Source organism: Dendrobates tinctorius, unplaced genomic scaffold (assembly GCF_039654945.1).
Source record: "Dendrobates tinctorius isolate UK_male_01 unplaced genomic scaffold, ASM3965494v1 ptg000230l, whole genome shotgun sequence".
NCBI lineage: Eukaryota > Metazoa > Chordata > Amphibia > Anura > Dendrobatidae > Dendrobates > Dendrobates tinctorius.
In genome coordinates this window covers 1077267-1096938 of record NW_027361897.1, presented here as the reverse complement: position 1 = coordinate 1096938, position 19672 = coordinate 1077267, and the positions used below count along the sequence as shown (strand labels likewise).

Here is a 19672-nt window from a genome sequence, read left to right as displayed (position 1 = left end):
TAATAAAAGGTATTATTATTGTTATTAAATTCTCAGGGAAAAAAAGTAGCAGTTACGGTTTTACTTTAATGAGTGCTTTGCTAAGTCATTAATGGGCATTAAGGAGCTGCTGGCATGTACAATGTGTTCCTGTAATATGGCTTCCGAACAACAAATATTGTACAGAGTGCTGCTGCCAGGGTAGAAATTACATAAACCAAGGGCACTACAGCGAGGGAACGGCCCATGAGTGCCACACCAAAAGGGATAAATGGGTCTCTAATGGGGTAAGGAGGTTATGCAAATAAAGTGTAATATTTGGATAATGGAAGCTTATATAACTCTCAGGCTGAAAACCTTTGCAGACCTAGTTCTACTTTCACACAGCTGCTGTTTGACACAGTGTATCAGCCTACTAAGTAAGAGCTATTAGCATGGGGTTCAGAGCAAGAAAAATAAAAAGGAAACGGTCATAGGTTTTCTGTCTGCAAATGTCAGGTGGGGTAATCAATTAATAAAAGAAAATATTTCTATTTAATGTCAGAAAGTGGAAATGAAAAAAGAACACTGTCCCCAAATTATAAAGGAGTAGAACTTGCAACCTAAATAATGATTACAAAAACTTAACTAACCATTTAACATCCATAATACTTATGTGGGTCATTAAAAGGGTCTGCGCCCAGTGTATATTTGCAGATTAGGGGTGGTTTGGGTCTCACTGTGAAAACCATAAAGCTGTGTCACAGCTCTTAGTGATTTCAGGGTCAGTAAAAATGCTCCAATATGGCATAAGGAAAGAAGAAAACCCTTCTAAAAACATGCCGAGGGGCATTTATTAAGTCAGGCATACTTTAATACTTGTTGGCATTAAGATGCGTCTGATTTATTAAGAGGTGCAAACTTTCTGGCGTAGTAAACCATAGGAAATGTGACTTTTTTTGAAAACTGGCGAGTGGTGGAAAAAGTTTCAAAAGTTTTAAACTATGAAGTGTATATGTCGTGCGCTCTAAATTGCATCTTTGGTAACATCTATTTCTGGCATAAAAGCGTTAATGTTCCCCATTGTTATAGAGAGGCACTTTCCAAATAGTGACTCTGACTCCCACTGTGCTTAAAGGCCAGGGTTCAGAGATTAGGATGTAGACCTTCACATGCTCTACAAATAAAAGACACACAGCGAGATCGCTAGCGAGATCGCCACTGAGTCACAAGTTTTGTGACGCAACAGCGATCTCACCAGCGATATCGCTGTGTGACATGTATCAGCGACTGGCCCCCCTACCGGGTATCGCTAATCGCGATCAAAAGCCCTGGACATTTTTTGATCGTTTGTCTCCCGCTGGCCAGCACGCATCGCTGCGTGTGGCAGGTGGAAGACCATCGACCAGCGAGCTGGTATCCTAGGTAAACCGCGGGTAACTAAGCGCACGTGCGTCACTTAGTTCTTAGCACTGCGCGGCGCTTAGAAATGTTTACCTTGGATACCAGCTCCAACACACTGGTATCTAATGCACACAGCAGGTAACTAAGCGATGCGCGCGCTTGTACCTGCGTCATCGCTGGTCCTGATCGCTGGTGAGATCTGCCTGTTTGGCAGCTCACCAGCGATCATGTAGCGACACACCAGTGATCCTGACAAGTTGCTAGGATGCAACTAGGATGCCATCTTGTGCTGTTCCAAGATTTTCACAAACCTATGGACTTGCATTTGTGAGTTTGATAAGTGACTTGGATCAAAAATGAACGTTTCAGTTCTCGTTTTTTTGTTGTTTATTGCGTGGGAAGCAGAACAACGTGATCGGCAGTCCAAAATTGGACATGGGCGATCAACTTTTCTCCTGACCCTACACATATTAGATCCTCAGCCAAAGCCTGGTTCAGCTGACATTGGTCCAATGTGTAAAGGGGCCCCTACTGCCTTCGGCATAGGCCAATGGTAAGGGTCCAGATCCATATTTCTTGACTCTAGCAGCAGCATCACTATCCGGTAAAGATCACCACACTGACATGATCCACTTTGACAGTGTCTATAATTGACGTGCCCCTCACCTTCATGAAGTTAATGTCCTCTGTTTTGTCAAACATGACCTGCACAGAGCTCAGGAGCTTTTTGGCCTCTTGCATACGTTCGTTCAGCTGCAGAACCTGGGCTGCATTCTCATTGCAGAACTTGGCCTGAGCCTTATCCAAAATATCCATTGTTTTCCTCATGTCTTCATCCAGAATCTGGTGCAGTCTCTCGTACTGCTGTCGAACCTCATCTTTCAGCTGGTTTACCTTTTCCTGAGAAATTAAAGAGCGAATACAACAGTGAGAAATGTCATCACAAGAACATTTTTTTTTTAATTAGGCTAAAGTTAGATGTTGACTACAACAGCGCATTATTTGATGACTATGGAAAAATCACTAAAATATGTAATTATGATCATGATGCACTATTACAGCAACTTCACCGCATTTTTTTTGCAAGGTCAGAATATAACTACTGATAGGTTGGACGGTGCGCCCCTTGTCTCAATATAAAAAATAGTCTATTGTGACTAATGTACAGGTGGACTTTAAGTCTTTAAAATCCCCAGTGGCCAGTGTAAAAACTCTGAAGTTTCTAACTTTTATTTTAATAACGATTCTAATATGGGGGGGGGGGGGAACATAACCAACATTTGTGAAAAAAAAAAAAAAAGGCATTTGTCTCAAATATCTGACTTAAACAATAGGTCAATTTCTGATGACACACTCCCTTTGAAGCACTCCCTTTGAAGGGTCATTCCCTAACCAAAGGATCGTCGAGAACTTGCTGATCGTTGAGGGACTCCAACACTAAAACTCCCACCGAGGACTTTGAAGTTCCTCCTTCAGGTGCTGAGTTTGCCCCGACCCATTCATTGTTTATGGGACTGACAGAGATCACAGCACTTGAAAATCAGGGTGGGTTGAGCTCTTGGATTAGGGATTTTATCTTTTGCTATTTTTGGATGGAAAGTTTTGCAAATAAAAATTGATAAAAAGACATTTTATTGGGGAGATATTTGACTATAGAAGACTCTTTTTATTCATCAGACCTATAGTATAACATTGTACACAGTGACGCACAAGGTATGTTAATAAGTGGCATTAAAATCCAACATGTATTTTCCACAGCAAAAATACAAGACTAATCTGTACAAGGTTTAGCCCCACTGGAATTCAATGCGGCTAAATTCTTGGCTTTTCTGTGCTGAAATCGCAGAGAGAAGTTGCACACTACTGACTTCAGCACCCAATTTTTTTCCGCAAGGTGGAAAAAAATCTGCACTGAAATTCCCGTAGGATGCGAATTAGGGTTGCAGAAACCCCACTGACATGCACTTAATGTAGATTGTCACTGTGTCAGTTACTTTCTATTATACATGTGCCATAATTTTGGCTTAATTTGACTCAGAAGATGTTTTACATGACTTTTACTACATTTAATATGCATTTTAAAGAAACCGGAAGTATAGACTATTGGAAAGAGAGTGTAGAAAAAGTCACAATCTAAACTGCAATCTCCTGCTCCATACTTTAATGTGAAAATTAAAGTACCAAAGAAGGACAAGTATTAGATGATAAACTTAGACTACAGTCTGAAAATGCACCAAATTTAGCAACAACATGAACCACTTTGATAAATTTAGCGCATCTTCAGACTGTCCAGTCTAAGTTTATACTGTCTAAAAAATAATTTAAAGCACTAAAGTAGCAGGTTTTCTTTTATTTCAGCCCTGGAGTGGTCCCATTAATCTATGTTCCCTGACCCTAGCATTATACTTACCAGCCGCTGTCTTCTGCCCTTTCCCCGGCACTGCTCTAGTCCCAACCCGCCATCTTGTGACCAGAAGTCAGAGGAAACGGTCACAAGCTCTCAGTGTAAGTCCCTCATTTTGTCTCTCATAGACTTGCATTGAGTTGTGACTTCTGGATCGCCCAACAAGTACTAGAGTGATCGGGCAGGTCACAACCTGCAGAAGAACAACCCGAGTGGTGCCGATAACAGATGAAGACGGCGGCTGGTAAGTATGTTGCTAGGTGCAGGGAACGTAGATTAGTGGCACCACTCCAGCGGTAAACTAAAGAAAATACTGGAGTGGTGCTTTAAGTAAGTCAGCCTTAGTGTGTGCGAACAAACCATAAGGAAAATCACACCAATTGCCGTTGTCTCGTTATAGTGCCTCATAGTCAATCATTGCTTCTAGAGGAGAATCGCTCTGTGTTATAGCCAATAGGGATTATACAAAACGCAACAGGAAAATATCTCTATAGGACCCTATAGGAAAGTACAGACCTACTGAAAACAGGTCAAAAAGAAATAAAATCTAAAATTCAACTAACAGTAAAAAAGGAATTATTAGAATTAGAATTATTACCAGCATTTTTGTATTTAATGCATTTGAGCAGCCTACTGTAGCAGCCCTGTTTAGCACCTTCCACCTTCTAAAATACAGAATGGGAACATGTGCTGATAATTGTAACTGTGTGCACATTTGAACCAATCTGTCAGCAAAGAATGACTGTTCAAACCAAGTATAGGCGCTTGGTGCACCCTTGACATGACCAAACATCCATCTATCTCCACCCTTCTCTGGCTATACAAAGCCAGAGCTGTCAATCAAAGAAAGGGGGTGGGAGTAGATTGAGGGAAAACAAGCAGATGGGAAGGTGCACTTAAATGTGTGGCCACGCCAAGGGTGCACTGAGCTTGGTTTGAACAGTCATTCGGTCCTGACAGAGTCCCTTTATGGCAGCCTATAGTCTAGGAATGGACGTCTGTGGTCACTGATGAATTTGAGGGTAGCTTAGAAGTTGCATTTTGCTGGACTACAACTTCAGCTGCTCATCAGACACTGCAAATATTTTCCAGTATTATCATCAACAACTCCAACCACCTCAGTGAGCCAGTGACAGCTTAAATTAATTGCCTTTCCCCAATTCGCATTCATTTAAATAGCAAATTTGCTGATGCCCCATTTCTGTTCCTAGAGATAATAGTCTGCTGCTCTAAACTGCTGTCAAATTACAAATGATAATGAAGGATGATGACCTAAACAATGGAAATAATAAGGGTACTGCTCAAATAAAAGAGGAAATTAAAGGATCATTTATAATAGTAAATGTAGGGTTTAGGATTTTGTGAATATCAGTGTGGTTTGAGAAGTCTGGTCAGTGGTCAAGGAAAGAGCTGGGACCTAGACATACTGGATTCATCAAGCAAAGTTATTTTTTTTTACTATATATATATATATATAAAATAATAAAAAGGAGAAGTCACTGTGGCATAGAAAAAAAAGCCATATAAGAAATTCATGATCAAGAAGGCCAAAGTACGACCCTTTCTGTTCCAAATGAACAGACCCTATTAGATAGATATTAGATTATGAGAAGTTACGTGGAAGCATTCATGATCCTACATGAATAATTTCCAACAAATCAGAATATAATCCATGTTATTCACTTGGAAGTGAAATGTTTTATGATTACCACACCCAAGCAGAATTAATAAGTCTAGATTCAATAACAAGGATTATATGGGATTATAAAGGCAACTGAGCAAATCACAATTTCTAAACATTTTTATTTCCCTAATTTTACAATACTAATGAATTAGTGTCTGTTAAAGATGAGCAAATCGATTTGAAACAAATTGAATTTCTGCCTGCCAAATTTTAGGAGATCCACTGGAACTGTATAGAACAGCCTTTCGAAGCCAGTATAAAAGCCAAAGCAGGGTATGCAGTCCCACAACTATTTTTGAGTTAATCTGTTTAGTGAGAGGATGTCACAGCTAAAAGTTTAGCAAGTTTTACCATCTGTTTGACATTATTAATGCTGTGTTTGCATTTAAGAGCTTTGAAATGGGTTGTATACATCCATAGGAGACCTCAGAGAAGGGGCAGACATATCAATTGTGCAAGTTGAGGTAAGGGGGCCTATTTCCACCTACAAAACAGGTGGAGTTGTGCTTGATGATGAGCTATTGGCCTACATAGGGCCCACATACTGTTATTATGAAATCTTGATCTGTTGATTAATATAAGCCTCGGTAAAAGAGCCTTAAACAAAGGGGTATCATTTGAAGAGTAGGAATTTGGAAGATCCTAGGCATCAGCGTAGTGCTGTAAAGCCAAGTTGCCAAAACTAAGTTGCAATTTTGTAAACAGGGAAAATATTTTAATTTATTTTATTAATAATTAAAAATATTTCTTGAAAACAAGGCCCCATACACATTCATTTAATGTTGGCTGAAGCCCCTAATATTGAGGGGTTCGACTGACAGTCTAATGTACAGTATATGGGGGCCCCCCCGAGGGATGTTGTCGAAAAAGTTAAGGATATTGGGATGTCTGATTTCAGACTATCAATTCTTTTGCTCCCTAAGAGATAAGCAGCTGCCAAAGATGTCTGGCAGCTGCTCTCTGAGAAAATAGGAGCACCGATGTTCCCATACACCGGCAGAACGAATGCACCGGTGTATGGGAACATCGGGTGAGATAGTTGAATCCATCTAAAGTGTATGATAAGCCTAACAGGTTTTGGAGGTTGTAGTCAGTTTTGCACCTCCACAGTATGTTTGCGTTATGACCAAGGCTCAATCAGAATTGTACTCACCTCCACTAATCTCTTGTCTGATTCCAGTTTGTACAGCTGATCCTCTATATCCTGTTCCCGCTCCTCCAGGCGATCTTGCTGTTTCATGAGCATTTTCTGCAAATCAAATATTACAAATTTTAATAAAATAAGGGAAGACACTTTCGTCAAACATTTGAGTCCAAAGCAAAGAAGTAACATACAAAAGCGTACAACAGTTTTACCTTATAACATTATTACTAGATTAGCTCATGTTTTCTATAGCTGTGGCTTACAAGAACTGATGCCCAACCGGGTGAGTCACAACGTGGCATGTTAAATATGGGGGTAGACTTGAAGAGTCGTTAAACCACAAGCTGACGGAAAGGTTCAATGCAAGAGAAAAGGGGTGTGAAATTATGAGGTGGTTACTTCATTCACTATTACCAGAAAAGGATCTTATGACTGCTTACCCAACTGATGGAAAAACTGGAAAATTCAGCTAAACAATTATCCCTTTCTTTACTCTGAAGCAAGATTTAGAAAATAGCTAAAACAACAATTACAGACCCATTGTTATATTACACAGCATTCAAGGCTTTATAGAAAAGCACAGTCCCTACTTTTTTCTCCAATTCGAGGCTCCTGCATTCAGTACAGTACCCGATCTATGACTGCCCGAGAGTAAATAAACCTATTTCACCAGTGGGACCCATAAAAACCCCACAAACATTCATATACATTCTTTAAAGGAACATTTAATCACAAAATTACTTAATGTTTAAATCAAGCTTTTGTGCTACATGAATTTTTTAAAAAAATTTTGGCAAATATTTTTTTCCTATCAGATCAGTACTTAGAAAAAAAATGAGAAAAATTAGCAATTTTGTACTGCTACAGGTTTATTTTATACTCATACTGCCTTGTCCTTTCAGGAAGTTTTCAATGTGCTTATCATCAGAGACTGGATTACTATGACAGATGACACCTCTATACACAGTAGATAACACAGGATCCACCAATCACGATAGGCGATGTTAAAGCTCCCCTTTTTCATCACTCCCTAGTCCCTTTACAATGACCTCTGCACATACTCATTAGATGCTTCAACACGAAAGATAGGGTCTGAGTCAGTCTGTTGTTGCTAATGTACAAGTGAATTTCCTGAAAGAAAAGGACTTTTAAATTTAGAACAGGAATAATAAATCTAGAATTGCCTCAGTGGCCAGTGTGAAAACTGAAAGATTTCTAATTTTTATATTTAATACAGAATGAGATATAGGGGGAAAAAAAAATCAATATTTAAAAAAAAAAAAATCACATTTAACACAAAAACCTGATTTAAAAAAAGTTATTTTTTGATGGCATATTCCTTTTTTAAAGATATAAATGTAGAAAACGAAATGGATGGCACATCCAAAAAACATGCATTGATCCAAAGTCGTCAGGTGAAAATTTACAAAACTGAACATGAGGTTCTTAGTTCAAAAATCTGAACAGACTGTATGAACCCCACTACCATGTCATAACCTCTCAGTGGGCCCCTAATTCCTGACCTAAATGGTGCAGTGCCATACCATGACCACCATCGAAGTGACAACGCACCAGCAGGGGGTGCGACCCGGCACCCCACTGCACCCATGCTGCAAGGCAAGGCCACCATGGCTCTAGGTCACTCAACCTCATAGGCTCAAAACCACCACAACAATGGCCACCACACAACAACAACATAAGCAAAAGGGACTGAAGAACTCAACTTCCACATGCTCTCAAACTATTCGGAACCCCTCATGTAGTCTCCTGCTAATTTTTTAAGACCCCACTATTTAGAACAGAAAGTATCTAGTTCATTCAGAAAGAGTTACTGTAAGTGGCAACTCAATCAGGGTTAGAAAACTGAACGTGTGAAGATCAGCTGGGTGGTAAAAAAGCGGAGTCAAGTTGCCTTTTATAAAAATCATTGATCAAAAAATACCAAAATTAAAATAAATAAGCACAAAAATAGTAAAGAGTAACTCCAGGTTACCCCTTAACATGAAGGAGTTTCTGCTGAATATTTTCATTTCGCGTGTTGTTATTTAGAAGCACTGAAATTAGACGGCATTGTACAAATTAATTACACGGTCCTTGCTCTTCTGGACATCAGATTAGTTGCCCTCCATATGGTTAAAGGCCCACATATGCATTAGACCAAAGTCGTCCAAACCCACTAATATCGGCAGTCTAATGTGTATGGGGGCATCATCCATCATCCAACGGCCATTGCTTTTGTTCTCTCTGAGTGAGTCTGATAGCATCTCTATCATTGAGAACTCAGGAGGGTAGGCCGATTTTGTATATCGGGGGAGTGTGGAAGAAGATAGCTGTTGGCTACCGATTACTCAGCCAAAAGTTATCTGGCCTTCAAATTAAAATGTGTATTGGTGAACTCACACAACACTTGCGTCACCTGAATTATTGGAAAAATAGGTAGAAGCTTCCGTATGGTAGTTCTCTATAATTTGTGCCTTTTAGTAGTGGTAAACTTACAGAAAATGTTATCGTCATATTAAACAAGATATGAATGTGAATCCAAAAACCCACTGTGACCCAGTAATTTTTAATAGAAAGAAAATAACCATCCTTATACCAGTGTATGGATTGTAATAATACAACTAAAAAAAAACAATAAAAATCTCAGGGAAAAAAAAGACTAGTGTCAAGACCGACCATTTGGGCACTGTGGATATCTCTTTTGAGTATCGGAAAAATGTAATTCTTCTTTTTAAATATTTGTGTTTGCATATACGGTACATTAATATCAGTATTATGGATGAAAAGCATTTTATATAAATACAAAATCTTTGTTTTTTTTAATCTCCTATTCATGACCGGTCACAAAAAAAAAAGCGGGCATGATCATGGTTTAGTATCAACTTCAGCTGGAGCCAAAGTCTGTCACATCACAATGCCCACAACTGATTCACAGGAGGATCTGCAATAATATTCTCAGGGTCAACATTTCAGGTCACTCCAACCTACTTACCAGATGTTACTCCCTTGAAGACGCAGGAAAACTTGACTTCAATAGAGAGAATTAGGGTAGTAGGACAGTACAAAGAGGAGGAATTAAGACAAAATATGTAATCAAATACCCGTTTTGAGCCCATTGTAATGGCAGTAAATGGTCCAGCTTCAGGAAAAGTTCAGCGATAGCAAAGGAGTTATTAGCACGAAATCAAAGTTATCACAAATAAAACTAATTTTGATCAAATTAATCAATATGTCCATTGTGCACCTCAATCCATAAGACTATTGCATGCGTATGTACATTTTTATACATTAGGTGTCTCTATGGATATGACATGTCCATTACATTTTACTAAAATAGCATATATTTAAAGAAATCTTAGTACAGAAGCAAACCACGCTGTCCAACCCGGTAGTTATATCCTTTCAGGACATCACATTTCACCAGGGTCCTCACTGGTCTGTTAACATCTCTTAACAATCCAAAATTTCATCTAGAGATCGGGGCTAAGGCTATGTGCACACGCTGCAGATTCTGCTGCGTTTCTGCAGCGGTTTTGGCCCTGCGGAAACGCAGCAGTTCCGCAGACATGGTACAGTACCATGTTAGCCAATGGCATTTCAAATCCGCTGTGCTCACGCTGCAGTTTTGCTGCAGTTTACAAACCGCAGCATGTCAATTGTTTGGGCGGATTCCGCAGCGGTTTCACACCTTTAACATATTAGAGGTATGAAACCGCAGGGCAAAACCGCAGGTCACTTTACCTGCAGTTTTACCTGCGGATCTGCGCGGAAAAACCCGCAGGTGAATCTGCAGCGTGTGCACATAGCCTAACACTTATGCGCAATGAGAGGGAGCCCAGAAACACACTAGATAAAACTCGAATAAAATGGACTACTTTGACCATAACACATGATTATTGGCTTGTTCGTTGAAGCAAATGATCAGAAAGTTTTCAGATAATGTTCAGCACTGGCTACATCATCATCCCCCCAAAATCCAATAGTGGCTGATCCAATGGCCGAATATCGGTAGCTTGTGATGTGTTTGGACCGTTGACAAACGATTGTTTGACTGATGAACACAGCTAACGGTTATGGTGGCCTTACGCCTTTTGAGTCATGATGGGTATGTTTTCTTCCCATGACAAATGTGCTTGGATTTGACAAATAAAAAAGCAAAAGAAAAGAAAGTTCTGTAGATATTACATGAATGAAACCTGAATAATCAACTGATGCTAATACTTGTAGATAACAAAGTTCACATCGCTGATTATAACAATGCTTATCTGATGTCGTCACTTCATTATTCAGGGAAATCACCTGTATTATAATGTAACTCCTTGAGATATGGCGAATATTTATCACTTCAGTGCAACAAGTATGCAAAGTTCTCAGTCTAAAGATCACTTAAGCCCCCGTCTCACATAGCGAAATCGCTAGCGAGATCGTTGTTGCGTCACCGACTTTGTGACGCAACAGCGATCTCGCTACGTGTGACACATAGCGGCAATCGGGCCCCTGCTGCGATGTCGCTGATCGTGCTTGAACGTCCTGGGCCATTTTTTGATCGCTGGTGTCTCGCTGGCCAGCATGCATCGCTGTGTTTGACAGGGACAACGACGAATGACCTCAATACTACAGGTCTTAGAGACAGGGTCCCAACGACCATCGTATCGTTCCAAGTGTGACGGTATCCTTACTCTTCATGACTATCAGGAACCAGCATTAATTGGAATGCTTTCTTTCCAATAATAATAATGCACACATTGTCTTTTCTTTGGTTTCGTTTGTTTCCATGACCAGTGTGAACATGCTTTTATATCATGCAGTTTTTTGTTTTTCCAATAAATAAGGATTCCTTAAAAGAACATTGTTCTCAACAGCATATCATCCTGTGTAAACAGGACTTTTGCTGCCAAGAACAATGCGAGTTTATGAGCATAGAATGCGCTATTATTAATCTATGAGCACAAATAGGCTATTAAATGACTACCGATCTGATAACAGGTAGTCGATCGGTGGTTAAGTGCCGCACGTCTGGCGGTGTGATTTCAAGATCTAACATTTTCTTTTAAAACTTATTAGTTCAAGTGTTCTGGAGACAGTAATTAAGAATCAGACAAAACAATATACAATTAAGAAGCCACTCAGGCCAGTTTCAAAGCCAGTATGACTTACTGTATTACGAACTCAGGAACTATGTGATCCCATTACTTATTCAGAATAATTAGGGGCCAGCAGCAAGATTTCGGGAGCACAGGCCACCTGGCTTCAGAGATTTCATCTACCCAGCAATAACATAATATTTCCTTAAATTTAATTATTTTTTAGCATATTATGAAAATGTGCAGAATAAGAAATGAGAAGCTGAGGGATTCCATGTTTTAGAATAAGCAGTCTTAAAGGTTATTGGAAAAGCAAAGCAACCTTGAGGCATTAAAGTATATCTCCTGTATATTATTCAGCACATAACTGACTAATAATAAAACAGTGAATGCGTCCACCCACGAAATGCCCGGCATCACGCATTGCGTGTATTGTGTGTAGGAGGGGGATCACCTGAAATCAAATGATATACCCAGCACTAAATCAGTAATAAGCCGAGTAGGTGTGCGCGTTGTGGCATTTAAAATGTTCCTGAAATAACACTATCAATATGTTAGCACCTTGAAATGAAACCACCACCAGAGTATTATTGAGCAATTTATGTGCTGCTTAAAAATCTTTAATTATATAGATCTATATACAGTAAAATTTATTTACCGGTAATCTCTATCTGATGAAAGTAAATAATACTCACTTAGAATGTTAAAAGAACTAAAAAACTAAAATGTTGAAACAAGTCCTGCTACCTTCACTTTAAATTTCATTTTCTTTCTTCCTTTGTTTAGATCTTTGTTCTCTGCTTGTGAAAATCCGCAATATGTTCAGTGGCGGCAATAAGTGCCGAATTACCAGACTTTCGGGATTATTATTTATTTATACAGCACCATTGATTCCATGGTGCTGCAAATGAGAAGGGGTTACATACAAATCATTAATGGTTATACACCATGTATAAATTGGCTACAGATGATGATATGGATAGAGGTGAATGTGACATCGTTTTCAATCTCTCTCGATCCTGTTAATTTTTCTCATTTTTTACAGAAAACACACAGACCACACAACGCACGTTGGCTACCCCTCGCAGGGGCACCGTTACCTGCCTTGGATGTCTTCAGTGTTCCGACATCAGTAAGGGCGATTCGTTTACTCACCCTAGATAGGGCAAACAGCATCCCATTAAGGGTCATTTTTCCTGCGAGTCATCTTTTTTTTCATCCACATAAATAAAAAGTGGTGTCGTATAAAGGAATGATGATACAGCAATATATATCCACTATTTTGGTCTGTTTTGTATAGTTCCATCCTATTTACATGAGTTGTTTTTTTTGTTACGCTTAATATGTACGCCATGAAAGCTCATGACTTACACACTATTTATGTCCATAGGACTCCATTAGTCAGATGAAGGCCAAAAGAGTCAACTTTCGGCCTCCGTCAAGAGTCAACTTTCGGCCTCCGTCATGCCAGTATTCCGCCGTATGTCGCAAAGGAGATGAGTAAGGGACAGAATAGAAAACTAAACTACGGTATTTCAAGGAATAATGTTAAAAAAATTCACCACACTCGATCTGCTATGTTGTTTTCTTCTCCATAGCCCTATCTGATACGATCAGCACTTGGAAGTTATTCCCATTGTTATTCTCGATGTAGTCTATGCCGAGATAAGAATAACCATTTGATGGATGCCACTATGAGGCAATTCTCACAGTCTCCATTTAAAGTATTTGCCAAATGGTGACAAAAACAGAATGTGAACAGGGCCTAACCTCTTCAGGTTTAGGCAAGGGGTGACAATCTTATGAACGCTCATTCACTGATTCTCGTCCGGTCTACATGAATGATAAAGAGGGTGTCCGGTGAAAATAAGTCATCATCTATCCTCAAGATTGGTGATAACTTACTGACTAGTGAGGGGCTGACCACTGGTACCGAATGGCAGAATGGGAAATATTTATTCCCAACTGGGAATTTTAATCTGTGTACCAAATGGAGTGGCAGATGGAGTAACAAGTCGAATGTCTGATTTTCGCTCTATTCATTCTCCATGGGTTGGCGGAACAAGCTGAGTGGAGCGTTCGGAAACCTCTTAGGGAATGAATCCTGCTGCATTCTAAAGGCGATAAAAGTTCCCCATTTTGCTGATCGGTGAGGATCCGAGCGGCCGAACCCCCACTGACCCCCCTGGCGCGTTTCAGAAAAAAACATACTTTTAATACCCACTGGTAATATACAAGATATTTTAACTGTTAGTCTCATATCACTCTTAAAATCTTAAACATTAAATTCTCATTTCCTTCCAATGGCATTCAGAAAATAAGAATGTCACATGGGGAACGCCACGTTATTTTCTTCAATAAGTAGACTGGAAAATTTGTTGTTGCAGTGAAATATATCTTATTAAATGTGTATCTCTGTTTGTAGCTGATACAAACTTTAAAAACAAAGTGCACGTAAAGGATTTTATTACCAGGACCCATTAACTTATAAATTTTAAAAACTAGAAATAAAGTAAGTTTGCGTAGTATTTGTGGTGAGCAGTGTAAAACTACAGGAAAGAAGTAGGCCGCATTTATCAAACCGGACACATAAAAAGGTGCCTAGTTGTTGCCCATGGCAACCAATCAGGGCTCAGCTTTCATCTCTTCAACTGCTCTGAAAAAATGAATGCTGCACTGGGATTGGTTGCTATAGGCAACAAGTCCAGTCGCCTGTTAGATCCAATAACTGAGGCTTTACTGTACCTCTGTATAAATGTGGCAGAATAAATACAAGCAATAAAGAGTGCGGACACGATGCTAAAATGAAGGAAAATTCACCACAGACATCTTCCCTAAACCTTAGATAAAATATTTTAAACTCTATAATAAATAACTAAAGGGCTCCATAATGAGACTAAAATCTGCCAATATTGGCAGGATCGCCTGGCCATCTAACGTGTATGGGGGCCTATCCACTCTCCCCTGATAGATGATGTTGGGGAGGGGGGGATTTGAAGCTGAATGTCCGACCCTTTTGTTTTTGAGGGTCGGGTAATCTGGCAGCGAACTTCAATGCTCCATGCTTAGAAAACACATAAGGCTGGTTTCACATTTGCGCTTTTGTGCGCAGCGCATCGTGCGCACCCGTGCGCATGCGCACTGCGCACCTATGTTTAACATGACGTGCGCATGGTCTTGCGCACACTTGCGTCTTCGTGCGCATGCGTTTTTTTGTCTTTTGCGCCAGGCGCGCCAGACGCAACATGTTGCATTTTTTGGTGCGCCCTGTCTCGGCAAAAAAACGCATGCGCACGCTTGCGCACGGAATGCGCAAAAACAACACATTGAAGTCTATGGGAACGCATGCGTGCGCATGGTCTTGCGCACGGTTGCGTTTTTTTGCGCATGCGTTTTTGAGTGAAACAAGTCTAGAATGTTCTCTAGACAATGGAAAAAATGTCACACCTAAAAACGCATGTGCATAAAAAAATGCAAACGCATGCAAAAACGCATGTAAAACGCAAGCAACGCTGCGTTTTTTGACGCATCAGCGTGCGCATGACGTTAAAAAAACGCGCGTTTGTTTTGCGTTTTTCTTTGCGTTTTTTATGCGCCCAATGCGCTGCGCAAAAAAACGCTAATGTGAAACTAGCCTTAGTGGTTGGCTGAGCCAAACATTCAGAAAAAGCTTACAGCTGAAAAAGTGCTCGGCCATCAGCTATCTACTGTGTATGGGAACCTGAAAAGGATTGTTTGGGACTATTTTATTTTTTCTCATGGGGCTAAGAATTGACATGCAGATGGTTGCTAACTAACTGCCAGTTCTGCCAGGTGCTGGCTCAGAGCGATCACAGATTGCTCCTGCCTGCGATTCTGCTGCTTCACGTGAGCAGAGCTGCTCTTCCTCTTCGAGGCTCTGTTGACGAGGCATGACTTCCGATGGCATGTTGACTGGTTGTCAATCAGCATGACATCAGCAGTCACGCCCCATCAACAGAGCGAGGTGGAAGAGAAGCAGCTGCTCTGCTGACATACCTGGAAGACGGCAGGAGCAATCTGTGACCAGCAGAGATCGGTCCTGGGAACCTGCCAGTAAGTTCTTATTCTCATAAGAAAAAAATAAATAGTTCTAGAAAATCCCTTTAAGGTCGGGGTCAGACTTGTTAGAGACTCGGATGAGTCTCGCACGTCAATACCTGGCACTGCCGCCAGCATTCGGATCGGAGCGGTGTCAGCTGCCAGGTATTGACGTGCGAGACTCGTCCGAGTTTCTCACAAGTCTGACCCCAGCTTAAGTGTTAAAATCATTATCACCATGTGCTTGGACTGAAGCTAAAATAATAATCTACCTATCTGCTCACACTATGGGTGACGTAACCCGTTTTTTAAATAATAGTCTACAACAACAAAAAAACAAAACAATAGCATTAAAATGACAAATACGTTATTTTGGATGGTGTGCTAAATCCACAGTCCATAATTGTAAGTACTATTTGATATGTATTCAAAGAGGTAGGTTAAATAGACATTTTTACGGTTTTCCTGTATTGGTTACCGGACAGACCTGAAAGCCTTCCTTGGCAACTAATGTCATATACACTCACTGGCCACTTTATTAGGTACACCATGCTAGTAAGGGGTTGGACCCCCTTTTGCCTTCAGAACTGCCTCAATTCTTCGTGGCAGAGATTCAACAAGGTGCTGGAAGCATTCCTCAGAGATTTTGGACCATATTGACATGATGGCATCACACAGTTGGCGCAGATTTGTCGGCTGCACATCCCTGATGCGAATCTCCCGTTCCACCACATCCCAAAGATGCTCTATTGGATTGAGATCTGGTGACTGAGGAGGCCATTTGAGTACAGTAAACTCATTGTCATGTTCAAGAAACCAATCTGAGATGATTCGAGCTTTATGACATGGCGCATTATCCTGCTGAAAGTAGCCATCAGATGTTGGGTACATTGTGGTCATAAAGGGATGGACATGGTCAGCAACAATACTCAGGTAGGCTGTGGCGTTGCAACGATGCTCAATTGGTACCAAGGGGCCCAAAGAGTGCCCAGAAAAAATTCCCCACACCATGACACCACCACCACCAGCCTGAACCGTTGATACAAGGCAGGATGGATCCATGCTTTCATGTTGTTTACGCCAAATTCTGACCCTACCATCCGAATGTCGCAGCAGAAATCGAGACTCATCAGACCAGGCAACGTTTTTCCAATCTTCTACTGTCCAATTTCGATGAGCTTGTGCAAATTGTAGCCTCAGTTTCCTGTTCTTAGCTGAGAGGAGTGGTACCCAGTGTGGTCTTCTGCTGCTGTAGCCCATCTGCCTCAAAGTTCGACGCACTGTGCGTTCAGAGATGCTCTTCTGCCTACCTTGGTTGTAACGGGTGGCAATTTGAGTCACTGTTGCCTTTCTATCAGCTCGAACCAGTCTGCCCATTCTCCTCTGACCTCTGGCATCAACATGGCATTTCCGGCCACAGAACTGCCGCTCACTGGATTTTTTTTCTTTTTCGGACCATTCTCTGTAAACCCTAGAGATGGTTGTGCGTGAAAATCCCAGTAGATCAGCAGTTTCTGAAATTCTCAGACCAGCCCTTCTGGCACCAACAATCATGCCACGTTCAAAGGCACTCAAATCACCTTTCTTCCCCATACTGATGCTCGGTTTGAACTGCAGGAGATTGTCTTGACCATGTCTACATGCCTAAATGCACTGAGTTGCCGCCATGTGATTGGCTGATTAGAAATTAAGTCTTAACACACAGTTGGACAGGTGTACCTAATAAAGTGGCCAGTGAGTGTAGGTCAAAGCTAGACTCGATCACTGATGCCGCAATCCTGATCCCTAACCTAATCAAATTAAGTAACAAATGCCGTCATGATGACCCAGAAAAAGAAAGGATTTACCTGAAGTACAAGGTGGATCTGTCAGAGTTCACAATACAAATTCCAGCCATATTTTTTGTTTTTTTAAATAGACCAATTAGACCTGATGATACTGGTGTACTTATTCTGAAAATCAATGTCAGAAAGAGGATTAGGCAACCAATTTTGATAAATACTTTCAATGCGAGTACACCAGTCTCGTCAGGTCTAAGAGAATAATGTGTACAGTTAGAAGATCGTGTGGATGCCTCCTTATTGTCCAGAAATGATCAAGCATATGCTGAATTATGAAGGTACACTCCCTGATATTTTTGTGATGCACCATCCTACAGAGGTACCGTGCCACAGAACACAGCTATGAAGTATGTGGCAGCAGGGACTATGCGTTCCTTTGTACAAGCTCTGCGTGCACAGTTCTGCCAATTGCACGAGGCCTTCAGCTAAAAAGGTCAGCGGGGCAGGCAAAGGGAATTTTACATTTCCCTGGCAAGTTATTACTGGAATGCTCCTGCGGCAGTTCCCCAGTCCATTCTTTAGCGTGGCTCCGAGGTGGAGCCTCGATGGTTGCCTATAAGCCAGTTTATGATTTCATGCTTCACAGTAGGAGTACGATTTCTGCAAGGCACAAAGCATTGGCTGATATACAGAAACGAATATGACATTTTCATGCAGGAACCCTAAACCCCTCACAGAAATGGGCAATAGCTACTCATCAATTCATCAAATACTTTGTAACAGCTCACTATTTCAATAAATAATTCAGCTGAATATCTTTGCATTAATATTCAATTGCATACTTAAGATACTATAGAATATTTAATAGAATCAATCACACGCGCGGAATGTGCACTAGTCTCATAATAGAAAGTGACGCTTTATTACTTTTTGTCTAATAAAATATGAATTTATGTATTGGAAGGATGAGTAATGGGATATTAGAAGCCTCAGATAACAAGCGATGTAACGTGAATGAACCCCGGCTAGGTGTGGAGAACGGTGTTGTAAAATATTCAGCTTAATGGCTCTCTCCACTGTGTTAATAGGGAGACACACGTTGTAATTATTAGAAATTAATTACTAAGGGCACCACTAAATACAGATGGGATCATCCAAACACATACCATAGCCTAACCAAGTATTACTATAGGGCTCATCCTCATCCTTCTTTTTGCTTTATCCATAAGACAGCGTGATACGTTTCTCCATTGCCAACCAGGGTATTGTGCCAGTGACCAGGTTTGTATTTTTTTTTTCAGCACTTCTATAAGTCTAAGTTCACACTGGGCGTTTTTGCTGCATTTTTTATGCCAATTTTCTGCTGCTTTTTACAGTACTAGCAAATCCTATGAGATTTCAGAAATCTCACGCACACGCAATGTTTTTTTTTTCCATCAGTATTTTGTGCTTTTCATGATTTTTTGGACATAGAGCATATCACGTCTTTAAACGTTTTTTTCAGCATTTTTCACCTATTGAACTGAATGGAAAAAAATGCATAAAAAATGCAGCAAAACCTCAGTTTTTGCCGCAGCTTATATCCTGCCAAGCACTCAGGTTTCGCTGCAGAAAAAAAAAAGAAGCCTTATTATTAGTTAACTATTTATTTTAAATAGCTGTTTCTAACATTTAACTGCTTCACCCTAGTCATCGGAAGACTATCCAATAATTGTTTATTTCACTATTATTGGGGTATTGGTAGGGCTTGGTACCGATGATCATTTTTATATCTCTCCTTTATCAAGGATATTTGATTATTAGTATTGGTACTTAAAAATTGCAATGGTAAACCAAATCACGACATCATTTTCATTAATGCTCTCTGCGGTCTCGTCTTGTTGGTGTCTATGGATATGCAGATGAGGTTAGGTGATTGCTTTATTTCTGCACGCCTCTATCAGAATAAATACAGCCCTTTTGGCTTTTTAAAATCTTTTTAATTATGTCTTGAAGTGTTTTTTTTTTGTTGTTTAATAAAATTTATTAGGCGATCCCAATCGTCTATCCATACTACAAAAAAGTATGTAAAGTATGCTCTTTAATACACTGCAATTATTGTCACGTATATGTGCAAGATCTACAGTAGGTTTATCTCTTCCAGTGTTTCATTTA

General features: G+C 40.3%; 1 protein-coding gene across 4 annotated transcripts in view; it reads right to left on the bottom strand.

Annotated features, from left to right (window-relative positions):
• Positions 1–19672, bottom strand: part of TRIM8 (tripartite motif containing 8) — an 81853-nt gene that overhangs the window by 11594 nt on the left and 50587 nt on the right. For all 4 annotated transcript variants that reach the window (XM_073555753.1, XM_073555752.1, XM_073555754.1 and 1 more), the window contains 2 exons: positions 6604–6699; positions 2029–2262 (listed from right to left, as the gene is read on the bottom strand). In XM_073555753.1, coding sequence (XP_073411854.1) covers positions 2029–2262; positions 6604–6699 — 330 coding nt within the window. The remainder of the gene's footprint in view (positions 1–2028; positions 2263–6603; positions 6700–19672) is intronic.